At 35.4% G+C, this 14,637-nt stretch overlaps 1 protein-coding gene across 3 annotated transcripts in view; it reads right to left on the bottom strand.

Moving 5' to 3' along the window:
• Nucleotides 1-14,637, bottom strand: part of P4HA1 (prolyl 4-hydroxylase subunit alpha 1) — a 100,397-nt gene that overhangs the window by 69,523 nt on the left and 16,237 nt on the right. For 2 of the 3 annotated variants that reach the window (XM_049854896.1, XM_049854895.1), the window contains exons 2-5: nucleotides 6,834-6,941; nucleotides 4,553-4,649; nucleotides 3,461-3,612; nucleotides 1,101-1,238 (exon numbers count right to left, since the gene is read on the bottom strand). In XM_049854896.1, the coding sequence (XP_049710853.1) occupies nucleotides 1,101-1,238; nucleotides 3,461-3,612; nucleotides 4,553-4,649; nucleotides 6,834-6,909 (463 nt within the window). In that variant the 5' untranslated portion in view covers nucleotides 6,910-6,941. Of the gene's footprint in view, nucleotides 1-1,100; nucleotides 1,239-3,460; nucleotides 3,613-4,552; nucleotides 4,650-6,833; nucleotides 6,942-8,016; nucleotides 8,565-14,637 lie in introns of those variants that run through there. The other variant, XM_049854897.1, reaches the window with a different exon arrangement.

Below are 14,637 nucleotides of genomic sequence, written 5' to 3'. Positions count from 1 at the left end.
ATTATTGTGTCCCTCTCACCTAGCACAATGATTGGTACATACTATAAAGTTAATATTTATGAAATGAATTGATGTTTTAAACCAGAAACCAATTAAACAAGGTTACAATCTTGTCAGAAGTGTCATCATGTACAATACTGGTATAAACAGAAAATAAAATTTGCAAATGTGTACATTTTTAGAAGCCCAAACTTTGTATTCCAGCTTGATGGAAATTTTATTCAATATTATTCCATGGTTAGCTTTCCCACTTGAGACTTCATCCCAAATGAAGAAAGATGAGCAAGAAAATATCCTGATAAATAACTCATCCCACCACTTAGAAAATCAATTTCAGTATTTAAGAAAAAACAACCAATTGTTGTGAAGTCAATTCCGACTCATGGCTACCCCATGTGTGTCAAAGTATAACTGTGCTCCATAGGGTTTTCAATGGCTGTGATCTTTCAGAAATGGATTACCATGCCTTTCTTCCAAGAAGCCTCTGGGTGGATTTGAACCATCCATCTTTCTGTTAGTAGCTGAGTGCTTAAAAATTTGTGCTACCCACGGACTAGTATAAAGGTAGAAGTTATATATTTTATTTCCTCAATTGACAAGGACAGGACATACTAATAGCAGGAAGTCACAGAATCATTAAAAAAAGTAAATTAAGTTGCAACTAAAAAAAAAAAAAGGAGGGTTGTGCAAAAAATAGGTCAGAAAGCAGGATGTTCCACACTGCAGAACACTTTAAAATATGATTGTCTACACTCAACACATCTTGGTTTTTAAGTACTGAATATATAACTTTGATTATCAGTTCCCTTATTGCTTTAGATACAAATCAGTAGAGCATTATGGTGCTTTGAAAAAAAACAAAAACAATTAGAAAAAAGATTGTTTCTTTTTCTTATAAACTTAAATTGTCACTTCAGTTAGTCCCTAAAAATAAAGGTTTTCACAGTAACAAGCTATCATTCCCTACAGATAGGACTTCTTTTGTCCTCAAGGCTATGAAATCTTAAAATACCAGTCTTTTTTCACTTTAACACTGTCCAAATAGACTAAACAGAGAAGGCAGGTAAGAGGTGTTTTATAGCCTGGAAGAATTCTTTTACCTGGAAGATTACCCTTTGAGATGGTATCTGTATCCAAATTGTAGGTGTCCTGGAGACGCAACAGAGCTTTGGCTGCCCCAATCTGATCTTCATCATTAGGGAAGTACTGTCTCTGAATGGTCAGGTTAGAGATAAACCCTTAAATAGAAAAAAAGAAAGGACTTCTAGACTTTCAATACAGAAGCTTTGTAAGGATTTTTCAAAATCTGTTTTATAATAGTTTTCTACCACACCATGAAAGTTCCACATACTCAGCAAGAAAAAATTAAATACACTGAATGAGACTTGCTACTTGCTCAAACTTCCCAAAACCTTTCTAATGTTTCCTAAGTAATCTGAGGTCACTGCACAAATTATATCTGTACCAGTAGATAAAGATCAACTAGAATAATTGAATTTTTACAATTATAATTATTTTACAATTACAAATAATTATATTTTTACAAAACATAGCAAGAAAACAAAACGTGCCTCTACTAAGCTTGAGAAATGAACAGATTGATGGACCGGAAAATTACATTAATTGGCAGCAAATTATACTTTCAGATGGCAAATAAAATCTGTACTCTTAAATAAAGTTGTTTGCTTCTTCCATGTACCACACATTATGTAACAGTGAATACATAAAGTTTGGCAAAATTCTTTGAGGGTAAGGAACAGATATTTAAGGTACCAGTTAAACTGCTTTATTAAAATACACTTAGATATGTTTGTTTAATATAAATATAGTACTCATCGGTCCAAGTTTGCTATATATATATATATATATATATATATAAAACTTAATCAAACTAACAATCAATTAGTGGTAACTATATAACCCCTAAGGAGAACAGATGCTAATTAGCCCTCAAGGAGAAACAGAAAAAGCAAAAAGTGGTTTAAAATTTTAATAAGCATCATTCTTTGCAAATAAAAGTTGGGTATGCGACCTTCTCACCCTCTCACTTACTTATAATCAACTATGTGTATTTTAATCAGCAAAAGGCCAGGCATTTTTATGTTAATGGAAATGTACAAATAAAAAATGAGCAACCAGCTGGAAGAAGGCTAAAAGTTCCTATCAAGTACATTTTTTAGTTTTAAGACCAACTTCCAGTCACAATCTCCACATGGAATTTTACCAAAAAGTTCTACAAATTTTACAGAAGATTGTAATGTTTCTTATGCCCCAAAACTAAACCCAAGAAATTGCTTAAATTCTAACAAAAAGAGAAAGATGTATCTATTGTAGCATTATGGGATGAATGACTACCACAGATTAAAATGCCAGCGTCTCAGGGTGTAAAAGAACTCAGGCCATACAGGTCGTTACTTGAAGACGTCAAAATGTTCTCATGGTGTTATACAGGAGAAAACATAATCAGAGGCAATTCCCTCTCAAAATGAAGAAATATTCACAAGTATTTCCCTTGATTTTTCTTCAAAGATGTCCTGTCTTGTAAGCACCCTTGGAACATTTCATCTCTATAGCTCAGTGTACATGAGGTCTCGCTCTCCTTTTTTTTTTTTTGCCACCTTTAGTTATTCAACAAGTATTTGAGCCTCTACTATGTACTAAGTATAATCTCTTTACTTCATTAAGCAGCCCTGGTGGCATAGTGGCTAAAGCGATCAACTGCTAACCAAAAGGTCAGCGGTTCGAAACCACCAGCAGCTCTGTGGGAGAAAGATGTGGCAGTCTGCTTCCACTGAGATTTACAACCTTGGAAACCCAACAGGATCACTGAGTCAGAATCGACATGATGGCCGTAGGCTGGGTTTACTTCATGAAACTCCAGATTTAGTTTTCTCTACTTGTGAATAAAATATCTGAAACACCTCAATACTCCAAGTACAATTTTACCGTTTCACTTAGAAAGGCTTACTCATTAACATTGTTTGCAGTTCTCGGTTTTTTTATTTGTCACCTACTTTAAGTAAAATAATCCTAAGCTTCAAACACTAGGAAGAAAACAGCTAACACTTTTTCTTATAGTATTACTGCCAGTACATTAAAAATCGATTGAAAGACAATTAAAAACGTGCATGAATTTTTCAAGGGTTACATAAAAATGATTATCCTCAGACGTGAAGCTGTATGCCAAATAAGCTAATCACTTTTGTAGATTTCAAAGCAAAAAGCACAAATGTTAGCCACCAATAGTTGAAATTACCTTTTTTTTAAAAAAAAAAAAATCAAAGAATTAGGATATTTGCCTAAATTAACTAGCCAAACTAAACACACCCGAGCAGTAATTCAGCCATAACACTGAACACTTAATGTTCTGGGAACTGAATTTATCACTAGGTTTTGCATTTCTACAGGTGGTACCAATATTGCCTTACTTTTTTTGGTTCACTAGTCTCCTCAAACTTACCATCTGACATATCCTTAAGGACCAGATTCTCCAACTCACTCCACTCAGTGTTCAGGCGTTTCACTAACTTGAATGCATTAACAGGATGTCCAACAAATCCCTCTGGATCTTTTGTCGCTGTGCTAGTTAACCGATCCAACTTCTCTGCCCATCTATATGCGTAAGACATATACATGGAGTGTATATATACTTAATAACGAAAACTGAATTAGAAAGTGCTCAGAAAAAAAAAAAAGACTAGATTAGAGATTTTTGACTTAAAACTCTACCTATAATTTCTTTTTAAAATAAAATTATAAAGGTTTTTTTTAAAAAAACCAAGATTCTCTTATGGATAAAATTTAACATGGCATAATCAAAATATAATTAGAATCTTTTTGTTTTGGTTTTGTTTCTCCCAAATGGTTAAAATTTGCTATTGGATTCCCCCTGATAATAATCTAAAATCCATTTCCTCACGAGTCCTTGAGGCCAAATAAGTGATTATTACAAAATACAAATTATCCAACCCAAATTCAGTTACATTTTCATTTAAACCAAATGTATATCAAAATTCTACATTGGGCACCTAGAAACCATTTTAAAACAAACATCTGAATACTTTGCTTCTTGTTAAATAAAAGCCAGGAATTCTCAGGTCAGGATTAACTATGAACCTGAGTCAATTCAAAATAAAACAGCATTTGAAAAGGAGCTTATCTATTAAAAAATACTAACCATACTTATTTATCACCAAAATCTCTACAGTGGAATTACAAGTGTGCAGAAGCATAAACACAATAGAAAACTGCTCCAGCAGGTAGCCTGACTGAGCAGGTTAGAGTAGAATGAAAATACTGGCAATCACTTTTTAAAACTGTCAGTAAACTTCCCCCACCCATCCACATTCTTATCTCAATCCATATTGTTTCACATGAACCTTTGGCCCAGGTTTAACTCCTGTTTTCAATGATCCTATTTCAGACATTGTGGCCCTTGATCCTTTGTAAGACTGATAGGGGGCTTTCATTTCCACTCAAAAAATGTTTAGCTCTAAAAAAAAAAAACATTCAGGTAGAGTCAGAGCCTGAGTAAGGAATACATTTTGCATACTCTTTTATTTGTTCTAACTTGTCCTCTTCTGCCTTAATATAGTCTTTCAGCGAGGTCACCAGATCTTTCTCAGTGTAGATTAAATCAGTCATCTGACCTAGGAGGGGAAAAGGGAGAGAAAGCTATCAAATACTCAGATTCATAAACACAAGTATTTTAGAATAATTAAAGAATGATCAAGAATGCTTCATTCTATGAGAGAATTTAACTGGCATGAATCAGATATATTGGAGAGGAGTATCTTTTTTGTTTTTTCTCCCCTTTTTTATCAGATAAAAATAAAGCCAAAAACTTCTCTAATTATATGCCAGTTCTTACTTCCAAAGCTTCTGCAAACTTAGACTATGTTGGCCAATTGTCTTTCATTTATAAATTTATTTAAAAATTACAAACAACAGTATTTTCCAAGGATCAAATTTTCTTCTTCTTCACCATAGCCCTCCTCACCTTTTTTGTTTGTTTTTGAGGCAAATTAGAACTAAAATTCTATTCAATAAACAAAAACTACACTAACAAAAAAAAAAAAAAAAAGTACTTCACTCCTAAGGTTCACCCTTCAGGCCCATAAAACAAATAAGAATACACGTAGCTCAACCATGTATACAAGACTAAACGGGCACACCCGGCCAGCGACAAGGACGACAAGGCAGGAGGGGACAAGAAAGCTGGATGAATGGAAATGGGGAACCCAAGGTGGAGAAGGGGAGAATGTTGACACATTGTGGGGTTGGCAACCAATGTCACAAAACAGTATGTGCATTAACTGTTTAATGAGAACTAATTTGCTCTTAAACTTCCATTGAAAGCACACACAAAAAAAAAAGGTGGAAAGATGAGTCCAAAGGATTGATGGACCAAATTACCACAGCCTCCACCAGACTGAGTCCACCACAACCACCAACTGCTCTGACAGGGATCACAATACAGGGTCCCGGACAGAGCTGGAGAAAAATGCAGAAATTCTAACTCACACAAAAAAAGACCAGACTTACTGGTCTGACAGAGACTGGAAAAAATTCAAGAGTATGGCCTCCAGACACCCTTTTAACTTAATAATGAGGTCACTCCTGAGGTTCACCCTTCAGCCAAAGATTACACAGGCCAATGGCTAAATGGGCACACTAGCCCAGGGGCAAGGACCAGAAGGCAGGAGGGGACAAGGAAAGCTAGTAACAGGGACCCTAAGGTCGAGAAGGGGAGAGTGTTGACATATCATGGGGTTGGCAACCAGTACCACAAAATAATGTATTAATTGTTTAATGAGAAGCTAGTTTGCTCTGTAAACCTTCATCTAAAGCACAATTTAAAAAAAAAAAAGCAAAGATGAAAAGATAAGGGGGCAGGTAAACTAGAATACTGGGACTGGAACAATTCAACACTATTAAAGAGAATGTTGACACGTTGTGATACACGTAACTAATGTTACTGAAAAATTTGTGTGGAAATTATCAAACGGGAACCTAACTTGCTATGTAAACTTTCACCAAAAACTCAATAAAATATTATTTAAGAAAAAAAAAATACTTCTCAACTAAAATTGAGAAAATCTGTTTAGTTATTTACACTGGAACGGCAGGACTCATCATTTCATATCCTAAAATTAGGTATTGTAAATACGTAGCACTTTTGTTTTCATTAGCTTTACAATAACACAAAGATAAAATTAGTCAACAGGATGAAGGAAGGCATCTCATTAAGACAGAGGAATTATGCACACAAGAAAACGTAAGAGGATACACATCAAATTATGAGGAATATTTCTTAAGTGTTTGGGACACGCAGGAGGTTTTACATTTCATGTAATTCCGGGTTTTTTTTTCCCCCTTTAACCAGTATGCTTTTTTTGTAATATATTTAAGGATTTTTTAAAATTATGATGTAGAACAAAATGTGAACTTGTGAAAAAAATCTTACAAGGAAAAAAGTTACAACATAATATGCAGTATATTATTTGTGTATTTGTATATTAAAAATGACTAAATACATGCATTAAATTATTTGCAATGGTTATAATTGACTGGACCCATTATAAGTAATTTTCTTTGGTATGCTTTTCTAATTTTCATAAATGTCTAACCTATAAATATATTTTATTTATAAACAGAAAGAATTAATTTAAAATTTTTAATTAAAAGAAAAATGAACTTTTGGAGGGGAAGGGACTGAACCAATCCTTTAGTTTCTGGGAATACACTGTATTTGTTTTTATTGGTTAAAAAAACTAAAAAATGGAAATTCTTTAATCCAAAAACAACATAAACCAAAAAATAAGAAGACTTACCAATAGAAGTAAAAAAGCCTGGATGAGCCAAAGACCGGGGAAGTAATATCCCAACAATTAAAGTGCACCAGAACATCTTGGCAGATGTAATTTTACAGGTTCATACACCTACAAGAGAAATATGGCCATTACTAAAAAAAAAAAAAAAAAAAGAAAAGGAGTGGTAGGAAAAGTTGCTTACCTATTTTTCTTGTGAACAAAATAAGTCAGAGCCCAAGGCTGCCTATACAATTTTTTGATTTAATAACTTAATAATAGCTTTTGTTTTTGCCTACTGTCATCTTACCTTTTCATATAGAGTACTAACTTGATATTTCATAGTAAAATGTGCATATTTGTTCTCACCTAGTAATTTACATTAAAAAATTCAATCTGAGTTTGTTTTCTTAGTTACTGCTGCAATTAGGAGTAATTTAATAGTAGTACTGGTTCTTTCACATAGCCTGAAAAATAAGTTTTCTCTGTGATCTAGATCAAGACCATGAATATCCCATAAAAATATGCTGCTTCATTAAAATATCTGAATTTAAATATTACCAAAATGTTTTCTGAAAATGCTAGACTATCTTCTAAAGAAGAAAAAGTACAGATCTCAGAGCTTTCTGATTAATCCTTAACATTTCTAATCTATTCGGCCTTTTTCCCTATACAGCTTTAAATTTTAAAACAAATTCAACTGAAAGTTGTAGATTTGGGGGATTTCTTTCTGAGGTGATGAAAATGTCCTAAAATTGACTTTAGTGACTGACAGCTGAACAGCTCCGTGAATGTACTAAAAAGCCATCGAATTGTACACATTACATGGGTGAATTTCGTGGTATGTGAATTTTCTCAGTAAAGCTTTTTTTTTTTTAAGTCGTAAAGAATCCAAAAAAAGAACAAACCTCTCAAAGGTTCCAGAGTCTTGAGTTTTTTCTCTAATCTACTCTGTTCTATGTAAAAGTCCTTAGCCTAGTACGTAGTTACAGCTTTTTTTTTTTTTTTTTAAACCTGTCAGCAAAGCCCTTCTACCGTTTTTTCTTTGTCCCAGATATGTTGTCTTTTCTAGTGTGAATTCTTCACGGCAAATGTGCAAACCAACAAACAAGCAGAAAGGCTTTACCTTGCTTTCCCAAATACCCTGCAACCACTATCCTCTTGCTCCCTTCTCCACCACAAACTATGAACTTGAAGTCGTTCTTACCACTTTACAGGAGAGTAAGTTACATTTCCTCCTGTAAGTAACTCTGCTCCTGTTAGAGTTCCTCTTTGTGCAGGTACCTCCGACTTTTCCTACATGGCTCACCAAATCCAAGAGGCCCAAGTAAGTCCACACTGGGAAGTTCCCTACCCTACAAAAGCTGAAAAATCGCCCTACTTTCCCCTTAGCTCGAAACTCGTAAAACTAAATCACCACAAAACTAACATTCTGGAAGTAGTCCTAAGTCTCCTCCCTCCAGTTTGCCGCAAACTTCTAGACACTTCCAGAACCACACAGTAGTGAAATACACTGTTCTCTTGGCTGCCTTACAGAGACTCTTTGGGAAGGCTTCTAGAATGTAGCAGATGCAGACACTTCCTCTCTGGGGCTTCTGCCAAAACAAAAGACTTTTCAAAAGGCTGGGCTGTCTGAAGAGTCTAGAATTTTCCCACTGTTTAAACAGATTTCCTCCATAATTTTCTTCATAAATGTTATTTCTAGAAAATGCAAACATTTTCACTGTACTAACACAAGACTAATCACAAATGCTGTCTAAAGTCTTAACTCTGATGAGAAAGTTCAGATTTGTCAAATAAGAAGTTCTCTCTTCATTGCTAAAATATGTTCTCATTCAAGTTTGTCATCTGTCATCATCCTTAAATCTCACAATGAATTAAATAACTAAAAGAAGCTTAAGATGATGTTTTTCTTCAAACGCAACAGCTTGACAATTATATTTTTAAAATGATAGAGCTTATGTAAGAATTCAAATTATTAATCACATGAAGAATAAATATACCTTTACCTTATATAATGCAGCAAATTTTCTAGGTGAATTAAAGAGTTACAATTTATAAAACAGACAATAAAAACAAAGGAAAAGTTACTGGATATCTACAAAAGGAGAATTTCTAAATTTAAAAAACAATGAACAGCCTATCAAAAGTCAGGTGGAATTTAAGTACACAAAAAAATTAAAATTTACATACATAAAAAAACTATAAATGACGAACTAAAAAACTCATTTAAGAAGCTTATACAAATCAATACGAAAACTACCAGGATGCTATTAGATAAGCGGATAACAGATACAAAAAGTCACAAAATTAAAACAATGCTCAAATTCATCAGTAATCAGTGACTTAAAATATTAAAATTCCACTTTCTGCCCATCAAATGAACAATTAAACAAATATAACAAATTAATAATTAAAAATATGTAACGATAGCATTATGTCAAGAATCGTACCCTTAAAATGTGAAGTTAAATAAAAAAACAAGATTTAAAAGTCAATATCGCATCACAATACAATCACAACTATGCAAGAAAATACCTACACTAAGAGTGGATGCTGAGGCTGCTTATATACAATCAAAAACCTCGAGGGATGTCACGGCTTCATGGGCCACCCCAGTTAATTGGTCTAATGATATGTTTAGTGCTTCTGTTCTACCTCCTAGTCGATGCATAGTGCCTGAGGTCATAAAAGCTTGAATTTAGCCATCCAAGGCACAACAATTGGTCTCTATTCGCCTGGAGCAACAGAGGAAGGGGTATCAGGAGTAGGAGGATATGGAATGTATGGCTAAGTGCCTCCGTGAACAACCCCTTCCTTTGTCAGGAGACCCCAGCTACCATCAATGAACATTTTGATCAAAGATTCCATAAAAACATCCTGATCAAAACGGGCAAAATGCAGGCAGAATTTTAAGTTCTCATGGACTACACACATCCTGGAGCCATGAAGGTTGGATGAACCTCTGAAACTATTGCCCTGTGATAATCTTTAAACCTCAAACCAAAAATATCCCCTGAAGTCTTCTTAAAACCAAACAATAGTTTAGCTTAACTAGTAAAAAATGCCTGCCTTGGGCAGTATGCTCTTTTAAGAACTATACATGGGGTCAAACTGACACAGCAACTCAAAAGATTAGATAGGAACCTTAGGGGGGCAGTGAAATTATGTTAATGGGGAAGGAACAACTCAGAAAAGGAGGGTGAGAATGGTTACACAACTCAAAGAATTTAATCAATGTCACTAAATGGTACATGTAGAAACTGCTGTATTAGTTTATGTTTTGCTGTGCATATTTCAACAACAAAATAAATAAAATTATAAAACATATATATGTAGAGGAAATTCACCAAAATGTAGTTGTCTCTGGATAGTAGAACATTAGGTAGATTTTTGCGTTTTGTTTTGTTCTTTTCTATTACACTGTATTTTCAAGATGTTCTAAAGGATATTTATAGTGACAAAAAATTAGCTTTATCAAAAAATACGCCTAAAACATCAAATCTCATATTATGGCACCCTAAGTCTTTAAAAGGTGGTTAACTACCTTCTAACACACAAAAAAGTAGCTGACAAATACCATACGCTTTTGGGCAGGTTCCATTTTCTAACTCTACAAGCCTCCAGGTTTCTCTTCTAGATACTTCAAAGATAGCTAACCCTGATCTGAAAGCAACCCTGCTATCTAGTAGTGAACTATACTGTCAGACTAGCATACTTTCCTATCCTCCTTCCTCCAACAGGCAGACATATGACTCAGGCTAGGCGAGTCATTGACCCTCATCTCCATGGACAAAATGGTTGAGGAACAGGCTTGTAAACTGTTAGGAAGTAGCTCCTTCTGGAGTTGGTAAGCTCAAAGGATGTGAGTGTGGCACTGCCTGTGACTATCTTTTCCCACTTACCTAGAATACATAGGAACCAATCTAAAAAACAGAACAAAGTTACACAGAGAAAGCAGTTCCAAGCCCCAAATTCCTGTAATTACTGCTTTGAATCTGTGAGCTATCCCAGTAATCTCCCAACCCACCTTAAAAAAACCAAGCCAAACCCGTTGCCGTGGAGCGATTCCAACTCATAGCAACCCTACAGGACAGAGTAGAACTGCCCCATAGGGTTTCCAAGGAGCAGCTGGTAGATTCTAACTGCCAACCTTTTGGTTAGCAGCTGAGCTCTTAACCACTACACCCAACTAAGGGAACCTGTAAACTCCCTTTTTCTTAAACTTCTTCAAGCTGGATGTCTGTCACTTGCAATAGAAAATCCAGACTACTGTGCCAACCTAAGCTAGTTGTTAAAAATGAAGATAGGCTTGTATAGCAGTGGTTCTCAAACTTTAGCTGTATTAGAATCACCTAGAGGTCTGAAGTACCTAATGATTTACACAAATTCCCAGGTGATGCTGATGCTGCTGGCCCAGGGATCACACTTTGCGAACCACTGAATACAAATATACCTTGAAATCTCACAAAAGGTGCTCTGCCTTTTAAATAGACTTTAACTTATCTTTTATAAAAATATAATTGAATTTCTAATTACTCTAGGGAATGGTTCCTCTAATCTGTTTTAATACTTTGCCTCATTTTTCATCCACATTTATTCAGAAGTATTAAGTGGCACATTAACAGGCAAACATATCTTTACCGATCGCAGGTTTTTAAAACATAATGGTTTGATTACTTAAGTTGTCTCAGTTCCATTTATTTCCACCTTCTCTTCATTCTGCTGGCAGCTTACAAAACAAATAATTACAGTGTCCAAGAATGACGCATCTCAGAAGATACTTGGATTTTTATCAAAAATAATAAGATATATTTCACCTTTCAGCCAAAGCTTAGACAGGCCTATAAAACAAATAATAATACGCGTAGTTCAACCATGTATAGGGGACTAAGCGCACACACCAGCCCAAAGGCAAAGATGAGAAGGCAGGAAGGGACACGAAAGCTGAACGAAAGGAAATGGGGAAGCTAAGGCGGAGAAGGGGAGAATGTTGACACCACACGGTTGGCAACCAATGTCACAAAAAAATATCTGTATTGTTTAATGAGAAACTAATTTGCTCTGTGAATTTTCACCTAAAGCACAATAAAAAACAAAATAAAATTGTAAGATATAAATGCTTCCTGTTCTAAATTCTCAAACAAGCTTGAAATAAAATTTAAATGAGTCAAAGTGGATGCATTCTCCTTTAAAAGAAAAGCAAATAAATCTCAGACGGCCTCCCTGAGAAGACTCGACTTACTTTTTTTTTAAAAGACAAAGAAGAAAAGGAGAGAAAAAAGCAAGTAGAGAACAAAGCCCAAGAATAGCCAGAGATAAGAAGATAAACTTATACTGGAATAAAACTTACTGCTGTATGACTGAAGGTCCCTGGGCAGTGTAAACGGCTTGCATTCAACTACTAACCTAAAGGTTGGTGGTTCGAAACTACCCAGCTGCGATCATCTTCCATAAAGATTACAGCCAAAAAAACCATATGAAGCAAAGTCCTATTCTGTAACACGTGGGGTCACCATAAGTCCAAATGGACTCAGCAACAGGTTTGGTTGCTGTTGGGTTTTTTTGACTTTTTTATGAATAAGTTACTGGTAATACTTTGGTTCTTGGTTGGATGGTAGATTCATGTTTTTTATATAATTTTTATATCATTCATGTATGTTAATATAATGTTCGCTATGTATGAATATATTTTTAAAACCATATTAAAAAATGGAATAAATCTTTCTGGGAAACTATAGTAATTTCCACATTCTCAGGTAGGCCTAGATAAAAAATAAATTGCAAAATGTATTATTTATCCAAACATAAAACTTTCCTACAGTCCTTCTTCCAGGAAAGTCCAGTCCCACACACTCAACAGGTCAGACAAACCTGGAAACAGATTTTAAAACAGTTCTACTACACTGTAAATATTTACAACTTTGAGTTATCAGGATTCATTGAACTGTAAGTACAAGTTATTCAATGAATTACTGGAACAGACGTCTGGCAAATCTACTAGGCTTTCAATTTAACATTTTCTTCTAAAAAAATTGCAACATTTAAAAATGTTTGTCTTTCCCAGATAAATCATTAATTTGTCTAATAAAGCAGACTAAAGAATGCTTGATATTCTAATCTTTCTCTGACACTAACAAATGCTTCATTTCAATAACCCATTTTATGCATCCTGATTTTCCAGACTCCTTTTAAGCCTCACCACACCTCCCACACTTGTTCCAAGCCATCCTTTAGAGGACTCCAGGTTTTGTTTTGTTTTTATCCTCATACAGATCTTATATTCAACTGTAGGTCCTCCTGACATCTGTGTTCAGACTTTAATCTTTTTGAGTTTTCATGGTCAACGCAAAAGACCAATATAAATTCATACTTCTAATTCAGGCCATTACAAAATCAAGACTAAGCAGGATAGATTTTCATAGACAACTAAAGAGTGATGACTAATAGAGCCAGTTATATTTCTGTTCTTCCCTGTAATCCCTCTGCAAATTGCCATTTGTTTTAACTTAACTGCATAAATACCAGGCATACTTCTGCTCCCAAAGAGAGTTAGCTATGTCTCTAGTACTTATAATCTGACGGGCAAGTGCTTTAATAGTGTTACTAACTTTGCTATCTAAAACTCAGAAATCATGCTAGCTTCCTTCCCACAGCTTTTAGTAGTTGAGCAGTGAAACTAATTGTTGGCACAATTCCAAATGAACAGCATTTTGAGGCTTAGGTTGGAAAGCAGCTCTAAGGGAAGATACTGTATTTAACTGAAAGGGCTCCACAGGCTGTCTTTTAGGAGTTCCTCCCAAGTCCTTAATGTTTCCTAACAGAAAGAGCCTAAACTAAAGCAAGATCATTTCTAAAACATACACCTGTTTTTGCCTATTTAACTCCTCCATCACCCCTATTCTCTTTCCTCTGGAAATTGCCCTCTTTTACCTTCTTACTTTACCACTCTACTTTTCCTTCGTCCTACTGTTTCAGCAGTCATTTTACTGCATGATACTGCTCCCTAAGCAAGTGGTTATTCAAAGTTCTTCCCTGGAAATTTCATAAATGAAACTGACATACGGCAGTCACTTTTTGTGTGTGTGTGCTTTAGGTGAAAGTTTACAGAGTGAATTAGTTTCTCATTCAACAGTTAAGACACAAACTGTTTTGTGACATTGGTTGCCAACTCTACGATGTGTCAACACTCTTCCCTTCTCCATCCCAGGTTCGCTGTTGCCATTCGAGCAGTTTTCCTGACCCTTCCTTCCCACTCTTCTTCGCTTGTGGGCTGGTGTTCCCATTAGTCTCATACACAATTGAACTATGAAGCTTGTTCCTCACCTGTGTTCTTGTTGGCCCTATAGACCTGTCTAATCTTTGGTTGACAGGTGAACCTCAGGAGTGACTTCTGTACTAAGTGAAAAGGCTGTATGGGGTGCCATACTCTTGGGGTTTCTCCAGTCTGTCAGACCAGCAAGCCTGGGGTGTGTGTGTGTGTGTGTGTGTGTGTGAATTTGAATTTTGTTCTACATTTTTCTCCAGCCCTGTTCAGGATCCTCTATTGTGATCCCTGCCAGAGCAGTTGGTGGTCGTAACCAGGCACCATCTAGTTGTTCAGGGCTCAGACTGGTAGAGGCTGCAGTAGTTGTGGTCCGTTAGTCCTTTGGACTAATCTTTCCCTTGTGTCTTTGGTTTTCCTCATAATCCCTTGCTCCAGCCAGCATGGGACCAGTAGGTGTTATCTTAGATGGCTGCACACAGGCTTTTAAGAGCCAAGATGCTACTCACCACAGCCAGATGTAGAACATTTTCTTTATAGACTGTGTTATTCCAATTAAGATAG

The sequence above is a fragment of the Elephas maximus genome, chromosome 16 (genome assembly GCF_024166365.1).
Source record: "Elephas maximus indicus isolate mEleMax1 chromosome 16, mEleMax1 primary haplotype, whole genome shotgun sequence".
Taxonomy (NCBI): domain Eukaryota; kingdom Metazoa; phylum Chordata; class Mammalia; order Proboscidea; family Elephantidae; genus Elephas; species Elephas maximus.
This window is presented reverse-complemented; position numbering and strand designations above follow the sequence as displayed.